General features: G+C 34.0%; 1 protein-coding gene across 1 annotated transcript in view; it reads left to right on the plus strand.

The window, feature by feature from the left end:
* ube2e2 (ubiquitin-conjugating enzyme E2E 2) overlaps positions 1 to 9,715 on the plus strand; it is a 45,654-nt gene that overhangs the window by 2,170 nt on the left and 33,769 nt on the right. The window contains exons 2-3 of the mRNA XM_016464389.1: positions 1,886 to 2,068; positions 7,208 to 7,258. Coding sequence (XP_016319875.1) covers positions 1,893 to 2,068; positions 7,208 to 7,258 — 227 coding nt within the window. The 5' untranslated portion in view covers positions 1,886 to 1,892. The remainder of the gene's footprint in view (positions 1 to 1,885; positions 2,069 to 7,207; positions 7,259 to 9,715) is intronic.

Raw genomic sequence — 9,715 nt, forward strand, 5'->3', positions numbered from 1 at the left:
TAATGTTTTTAAAGAAGTCTCTTCTGCTCATCAAGGCTGCATTTATTTGATTAAAAATACAGAAAAATCAGTCATATTGTAAAATATTATTACCATTTAAAATAATGGTTTTCTATTTTAATATACCTTAAAATATAATTTATTTCTGTGATGCAAAGCTGATTTTCAGCATCATTGCTCTAGTCTTCAGAAAACATTCTAATATGCTGATTTATTACAATTTTTTTTATTTATTTTATTATTTATGCATTTAGCAGACGCTTTTATCCAAAGCGACTTACAGTGCATACAGGCTATACATTTTTTACCAGTATGTTATTTTTTTATTATTGTTACTTTTACCAGTATACCAGTTTTGCTGCTTAATATTTTTTTGGAACCATGTGATACTTTTTTCAGGACTCTTTGATGCATAAACAGTTAAAAAGGAACCGCATATTTTCAAAATAGAAATCTTTTGTAACAATATATACAACCATTCAAAAGTTTGGGGTCATTATTTATTTTTCTTTTATTTATTTTTTATTTTTTGAAAGAAATGAATGCTTTTATTCAGAAAGGATGTGTTAAATTGATAAAAAGTGATTAAGAATAAAGACTAATATTGTTAGAAAAAGATTTCTATTTTAAATAAATGCTGTTCTTTTTAACTTTATTCATCAAAGAATCCTGAAAAAAGTATCACAGGTTCCAAAAAACTAAAACAAAAAACAAATTAAGTTTCCAACATTGATAATAAATCAGCATATTAGAATGATTTCTGAAGGATCATGTGACACTGAAGACTGGAGTAATGATGCTGAAAATTCAGCTTTGATCACAGCAATAAATTATATTTTACACATACATACATACATGCATGCATGCATACATACATAGAATGTCAAATTTTAACCTGTTTAAAAAATATATATTTTACATTTGGGTTCAGAATTGTTCTTATTCTACTTTACAGTGTGTATATTGAAGTACTGAATTGCTTTTCTTGCTCAACAGTCAAGTTTGTGTGGACCGTGAGAGGTTTAGCCTTTTCATTTCAGTCCAGATCTTAAGCATTAAGATACATTACCTCTGAATGAGTGAACAAGGGACTAAAGGTCACTAAACAGAACCTGAGACTCGCACATTGATGTGATTTATCAGTGACTGGAATGAAGTGTGCTCTATTTGAAGGGAAATAACACAAGCAGGACTGTAAACCACCAGTATTGTGTCTAAAAAAAACCAAGCACACTGACAGTATTTGGACTCGGAGCCATTTTTAGGATGAAATCTAAACCCTTTTATATAAGACGCCCCAGAAATGTGCATTGAAAGTTAATTTATCCTTATATATACCGTGCATATGTACATGCGTTTTCACCCAACTTCCCCCAAAATTACCATGTATAACCATTACTGGTTTTACAAATGCAAAATCTGAATTTTTGTGCGTACACATACTTTTAAGTTGAAATCTACACAGTTTTATACATGAGGCCCCAGAAATGTGCATTAAGAAAGTGAAAAGAGTCGATTTTAGTCTAACGCTGAGAAAAATTACAAATAATTGACCTTGAAGCAAGAACAATTTAAAACTATTCTTGCGTAAATGGTTGCACTGAAATGAATGTGACACGTTTTTATGGATGATTTACACAGAAATGTTATGTTTTTGTTCATACTTTTGGAAATGTATTTTTGTGGGATTGTTTTGAGAAAGAGAGGCTGTTGCATGCAACCGTAGAAATGCTGTTTATTAATTACAGCTCAATGTTCAGACTGATAATTAGTATTGTAGAGTAAAAAAAAACGCTTGTTAAGAGTTAATCCTATTCCTCTGCTTTCTATTTCAGTTCTGGCAGTCTGCTAATGTAATCGTGTGTGAATCCTGTTGTTTTTCCAGGGCCAAGATGTCTAGTGAGGTGCAGAGACCAGATGATAGCCCCAGCACAAGCGGAGGGAGTTCAGATATCGAGCAGCGGGAGACGGCACCTCCTCAGCAGGAGCGTGATCTGGTTGCGCCCAAGAAGAAGGAGACCAAGATCTCCAGTAAAACCGCAGCCAAACTCTCCACCAGTGCCAAGAGGTAACGCTCTGGCTAATTGCTTTTCAACAAATCTGCTTTAGTGGTGCACAAATGGGACATTATCGGAAATATATTGACACTAATGTCTTGTCGGTGCTGCTTTACAGCAGAATTAGGCTTTGATGAAGTTTGCATTGGTTCTGTTAAAAGTGAAGTGACATGTGGCCAAGTATGGTGACCCATACTCGGAATTAGTGCTCTGCATTTAACCCATCCAAAGTGCACACACACGGCAGTGAACACACACCCGAAGCAGTGGGCAGCCATTTATGCTGCGGCGCCCGGGGAGCAGTTGGGGTTCGGTGCCTTGCTCAAGGGCACCTCAATCGTGGTATTGAAGGTGGGAGAGAGCGCTGTACATTCACTCCCCCCACCTACAATCCCTGCCGGTACGAGACTCGAACCCGCAACCTTTTGGGTTATGAGTCCGACTCTCTAACCATTAGGCCACGACTCCCATGTTATTGTATAAAGCTGATTAATCTGTATTGTATAAAGCACTATATGAATAAAGGTGACTTGACATTAAGTAGTAACCCAACAGCAACAAAATTATTTATCATATAAACTAATTAAAATGAAACATTGAAAGTCAAACAACGTCTAGCATGAATCAGTATTGAATGTAGTCTGGTTTTGTTCATGGTTTTGATCCTCTTTTGTCTGCTTAATGCATAAATGTAAATGTCACACAACCCGCCTATGTTGGCATTGCTATAACTTGCCTAATTTGTACCAAGTGACCACTATTTTGTGCCAAAATACCTGCTGATTTAATTTGACGCATGGCTTTTTTTAGTTGTTTTTCTTCCTTTTTAATAGTTGACAAGTTTATGTATTTCACTAACCTAACTTTGCATGATTACATGGTTAGTTTTCCCTGTTAGAAAAGAAAAATGTTATTAAATTGTGCAGGCGTAAGTTCTCTTAGGAAATTGTATTACTTAAAAACTGTCAACCCTGAATTCCTCCTGATAGAGGTTTTTAAATTGCTCTTTCATTGTATTTCAGCTTGTTACTTGCCCTTAAAATAGACAAGAAATCTGGCAAGGCATTAAAACACCAAACAACCTTATTAGAAAAGACCCACAGCCCATCAGTTGAGATGCACTGGTCTGTGTTATAAGAAAATGCAGATGTGTAAAAACAAAATTTTGGATGCTTTTACACCAGAGGGATCTGTGCAATCGCTCTGTAGGACGTATGAACATTACCTTTGTTTGCAGATGATTGGAGCAAGCTGAAGTTGTTCTCTATTGTTCTCTACATGCCGTTCCACATTCATTCTGTGAACGGGCCTTGCGGGCAACTCTGTAGATTCTCTGAAGGCCTGACTGCAGTACGATGGCATTATGCAATCAGTTGAGCAAAGCTTTGCCTGGGACGCAGTGCTTTTTATAACAGTGACTGCAGCATCCTGTTCCGTCTGCTTTCGAGTGCATATCAAGATCCAAACAGGCCGGTTTGGACTGCGGATGGTTTTTGTCTGTGCTTGATGTTACACAATGTGAAAAGCCTCAGGGTTTAGACGGCAACATCAAAAGTGTTTGCTCAAGAAAGAAAGCTGTGTTGATGTTTTGGGCCTCCAAATGAAAACAGTTAGCTTGTGCATTTTCACTAGCAATGGGAAATCGACACAGTAACCGTAAACCCAAAAATGAGAATTATTCACTCGCCCTCATGTCGTTCCAAACCCACATGCCGAGTCTTTATGTAGTTGTGGATGCTAACGATTAACTCTGAGGAAGAAAGAAAGAACAATGTTAAAAACAATTAAGTTTTTGAAATTATGCCATAAATTCAGATTTCATCCAGAACTACAAAACATACAAATAAATCATATGCTATTATAAAAAACTTTCATATATCAATTATTATTATAAAAACATACAAAAAAAATCATATATAATAAATTATATACTATTAAAAATAATTAATTATTTTTAACAGTTTATATATAATATTATATACTTTGTATTTATTTTGCCATAATAATAATAATTAATAATAATCATTCTGATGATGAAAGAATAAAACGATATAAATTAATTATAAAAATAATTTGTATATAATATAAAGTTTGTATTTAACTATAATAATGCTAATAATAATAATTACTATTATTATGAAAAAATAAATTATATAATTTATTATTTTTAATACATTATATATCATATATCATTATTATATAAGATATTTAAAATTATCTTATCTATATTCCCAAGTCTCGTTTTAAACAGTAGGTGTACCTCAGTTGACATTTATGCATGTACAGCAATTGTCATAAATCAATTTATCTTCTGAACAGCTTACTTATTGTTGCTTTTCAGTGATTATAGTGTGGCTTAAACACCCACAAATAGCAACCCACTACTCAAGGTTGATGTTTTGATGATGTATGGTTTCCTGTTGTAGCTGACTGTCGAAGGAAACGGGCTTGATGCTTGCAGTTACTGTGTGTGCGTGAGTCACTTTTTCTTGGAAATGAAACACTGCTTGATTTCACACGCCTTCGCTTGCTTTGACCTCTGAGATAACAACCGGTATCGCTCGCATATGGAGTGAAAACAGTCTCATACCTTCGACAAATGTGCACGAGATCCACACACGAGCACAGCAATCCACACATGCTCCATTCATAAATGCGCACATCCATATAAACATTAAAGTCTTTACTCAAAATACAATCCACAAATGGTCTATTCATGCTTGTAATTCCATACAGAAAATCAATGTCTGTTAAATGTAGTGCTGTGTTCGATACATCGATACGACGATGTATCGTCACAGAGATTTGACGATATGAGTATCGATACAGCTGTCCCAGTATCGATATTGTGGCACGTGTGCAGCAGTGGACTGTGCTTAATTTGAATACAAGAACAACGTTTAAAACGGAGTAGAAAAGTGCAAGGTTTCTAAAAAAGAATGAATAGAGCATAATATATAGGCTACAACAAGGTTTAATCTGGCCGCAGAGGAACACAACCGGGGTTGCCTGATATAAAGAGACGTAATCCCCAAAACAGAGCTTCCCACTTGCGCAATATGGAAATATCTGCTAAGCGTGCTACTTATCTTTGTCAACCTGGCAACCATGTGCACGCGCTCTCTCTCCACTGCGGATATACGCGCTTGCTTTCTGAAAACACTGGTTAGCTTGCAGTTTAGCGATCTCCACTTCAATATTCTATTCTCAGAAAAGTGTAATTCATCAAGTGTTCATTTATGAGAGAGAGAGCGAGAGAGAGAGAGGCTGTGTATGTATGAATTACCACCGTTTTGCCGCGTTTCTCTATTAACAGTGAAGTTGTGGCTTTAATTCCTTTAGAAACAATGATGTTACCAGCTCCTTGTTGAGAAAGTTAATGTAGCTCTTGAGCGATTAAGCTATTTAGTTGATAAAATTGCGGGGCAGCTCTAAAAAGTTAGTTCCTGAATGTTTGAGTGCAGCCGCAGTGTGATCTGTGTGAGTGAATGAGCGTGTGTGCGTTAGATACAGTGAACACAGCACATTAGTTTAGAACTCTTCTAATTTGTAGTTTTTTAAACGTAGAGAGTGTGTTAATTTGTACAATGATAACCTACCAGCAATGTAAATATGATTTTTTAATATATTAGAATGAGTACATTGATACGTATCGTATCGTGGTACCTGTATCGTGATACTTATCGTATCGTGACTGCTGGTGATACACAGCCCTAGTTAAATGTCTGCATTGTTATATGGAAGGATACTTTTGAGACTGTTGTTCTGCAGCCTTAAAAGCTAACCTAATCAATGCTTTTTTAAATGTGTATCTTAATCTATTGTTCAATCAACAAAAGGCATGGTGTTACTCTATATTTACATGTATCATATATATACAGTACATATATATATATATATATATATATATATATATATATATGTGTGTGTGTGTGTGAAAGTTTAAATAATATTATAGTCTCAAGTCCACTGTCTTGGAAATTTTAGAAAACATCCCGAGATATAATGCAGCCCTAATGGGGAGATTCAGTTTGAAGGCCGGTAAGCGCCTTCTTGAGGAAGACGCCATATTGCACGTTATATCATTATTTAGCTTCAGAGGTATGCATGGATAGATCGGCTTGTTTGTATTTGTGAATCAAGGCTGCGGAACAATGGATAGAAAGCATCCATGCATACACGTGTTTGGGTCTTTTGCACACATTTGTGGATTGCTGTGCACTTGTGTGGATCTTTTGTGCGTATTTGTCGAAGGTATTGAGGCTGCTTACACTCCATACTAGCAGAAGATGCCAGGGACGTTCAGACTTGAAGTGCGGTGACGGATAAATGGACGTTTTGAAAATGGTGAAATCTATTAGATCACCTACTCCCTGAAAAGCTGCATTTAAAAACATACAGGAAATTGCGATGCTCGATTTGACGACTATAAAGAAGAAACACGGCTCGTCTATCCCTGATTGGTGTTAGGCATTTTTGAAAAAAAAAAAAAAGTAACAATGATTTTTTAAGCATCTTTATTCAATTATAGATGCTAATGATTGTTAATTCTGAGGAAGAATGTACAATCTTAAAAACGTTGAGATTGTGTTGCATTCAAATTATGCAATAAATTCAGATTTCAACCAGAACAACAAATAAATTGTATGCAGTTACAAAATCTTTAATACATAATTTATTATTATTATTGCATTATTATTGAATGCAATTATTGTTATTTATTATTATTATTATTATTGATATTTATTTATAATAATAATAATAATTTAATACTGCTACTACTACTACTAATCATTATCATCATAATTTTTAAGTTGTTTTGGATAAAAGCATCTGCTAAATGAATACATGTAAATCATTATTATAAAAGTCAAAAATTTAAAAATAGATATTTTAAAATAAATTATATATATATATATATGTATGTATGTATGTATGTATGTATGTATGTATGTATGTATGTATGTATGTATGTATGTATGTGATTGTCACTCACATAAATAAACAAGTTTTAAATAAAACACTGTGATATTTTTTAAATAATTACCTAATGTTTTAAGCATTCAGGCTTATTTAGCATCTGCATGTACGTCGCCTTGTCGTAAATGAATGATCTCTGTTGAATAAATGAATGCTTTCTTGTGTTGCAGGATTCAGAAGGAGCTTGCAGAAATCACACTTGACCCTCCACCGAACTGCAGGTAAGAGACTGCTGTTTGTAAATGTGCTGCTCTTTGTGCTGGCCTCCGCCAGAGAGAGAGAGCGAGGGTGGTGGGGGGGAGATAATGGCCGAGAGAGGATAATGGTTATTGTGTGTTGATGAGGCTGTCAGGCGGGCGAGTGAGAAGAGAGCCGCCACATGTGCCATTGCGGGATGAGTGACTGGGGCTCCCCGGGGGAAAACCAGACCTTAATAAAACGCATAACTGGAACTGACATTGTCATTGATTTGCCCTCATGTTTGCATCAGGAGAATAATTACCCACTAGCCCTAGCGTTTAGAGAATACATTTCAGAGCGGTCCTGAACAGTGTCGCATGAGCCAGATGGGGTAATATGTTTGAATTGCGCGGATCTGTTTGGATTAAGATCTCGTCACCATGACACTAGGGGTTTGTGGGCATTGCTATGCGGTTGATAAGATGTTCTGAGTGGTTTATTAGTGGTTTTTATTTGTGTGTTGTTTCTTTTTTTAATGGCTAATATCTAGCTAGCTAGATACAGTTTAATTAATACAATAATACAATTTAATGAAATCAGATAATTACTGTTGTTGTCATTTATTATTTTTTATTTTATTATTATTATATTGATGTTTTACTTATTTATAATATATTTATTATTAAAAATATATTTATAATAATATATAAATTTATTTATAATTATTTACTTATTCATTAATCTTTTTTATTTATTTATTTATTTATTTATTTTTATTTGTATTATTTTTTTTATATTTAAAAACATTTATCTGTATTCCCAACCCCATTTTCTAAGCAGCTTTGCTGCAATTACATAATGACATTTATGCATCTATGGGCAGTGTCATAAATTAATTTATCACCTGAACAAATAATACAATTTAATGAAATCAGATGAGATTAATTTATTTGTTTATAATAACTTTATTTAATAATAATACTTACTATTGTTGTTGTTTATTTAATAATGTAATTCATATTATTGATGTTTTGTTTTATTTGTAATGAGTATTATTTTATTTATTTGCATTTATTAAAATGTTTTTATGTATTTATTTTATTATTATCTTTTATATATTTAAAAACATTTATCTGTATTCCCAACCCCATTTTCTAAAAAGTAGGTTTACTACAATTATATAATGAAATTTATACATCGACAGGCGGTTAAGTTTTGGCTGGTGGCATAAATTAATTTATCATCTCATGACTTGTTGTAATATTTACTCAAAATCCACACACACACAAAAAAAAATAAAATAAAAAAGAAGAGACACACTATATCTGTAGGCGGCTGTGGGTAGATTTATTTTCCAGGGATTTCTTTTATCACCTGCACATCATTCATGTGTGGAGCACAAGCGGTGTGAGTTTCACTCCAAAGTGCCACTGTTTCTATTTAGATTAAGACGTGGATAATGTTGGATAAAGATAATATCAGTGCTTTCAGAATAAATCAATGTCTATAACTGGAGATCACTGATAAAGCTGTCATATTCGCCGTTTTCACAATTATAGCTTGGAGCAAACATGCTGAAATCTTCACTTTTAGGAATTATCGTGACAGTGAGGGATGCTCTTACGGATCATATCTTATATCGTGGTTTCTTTTTCATCCTGTAACTTCATTCAAACCTAAGAAATGTGTCCCTTCTGCCAGACGAATGGCACACCAGATGCCAATGTAATAATAAATCATGTTTACTTTGTAAGCTGTTGGCTGGATACGAGCGAGAATTGAGCGGTGCTGTTTTTGTGATAGTGCCTTCCATTCAACTCTTCCCGTATCAATGAGAGCGTCTCCAAATTGATATTGAGTTTATCCCGGCTGCAAAAGAAAGCTGTAGGTGTTCTTTGGATATTTGTGCACAGGTTTTTGTGCCTGTGAGCTGAACCGACGGTAATAGGATTTCATCAACAAAGAGAACAACAGGCGCCGTGCGAGACTAGATGCTGAGGTCTAGGAATAAATACTGTAACACTTTTTTACGGAAGCATATTGTGAGTGTTGCTCCGTTTCATAGGGAGTGAATGACGGCGTCAGTCTCCAGAAGCAGCAGGCCTCACTGATCGGCTAAATTCAGAGTGTGTGGTGTAACTGTGGTCAGGCGGCAGGACTGACAGACTTTTCAGTGTTATACACCTTGTTAAAACTAAAAATTTAATGGAATGAAAATTGTGTATATATAGTATAAAATAAATAAGTAAATAAAAGTAAATATATTAATGCGTTAATTAAATATAAACATATATAACTCACATAATATATATTTTTATATTTAAATAATGCATTAATAAATAATATTATTTAGTTGATTGATTGTCTTCTATCAAATTAAATATGTTATGTAGAGATTGACCGATATATCGATTTACCGATATTTTTCCCGATATTTAAGCATTTTACCATAATCTGATATCAGTTTGTTTATATATATATATATATATATATATATA

This window comes from Sinocyclocheilus anshuiensis, unplaced genomic scaffold (assembly GCF_001515605.1).
Source record: "Sinocyclocheilus anshuiensis isolate Anshui unplaced genomic scaffold, SAMN03320099.WGS_v1.1 scaffold552, whole genome shotgun sequence".
Classification (NCBI taxonomy): Eukaryota; Metazoa; Chordata; class Actinopteri; order Cypriniformes; family Cyprinidae; genus Sinocyclocheilus; species Sinocyclocheilus anshuiensis.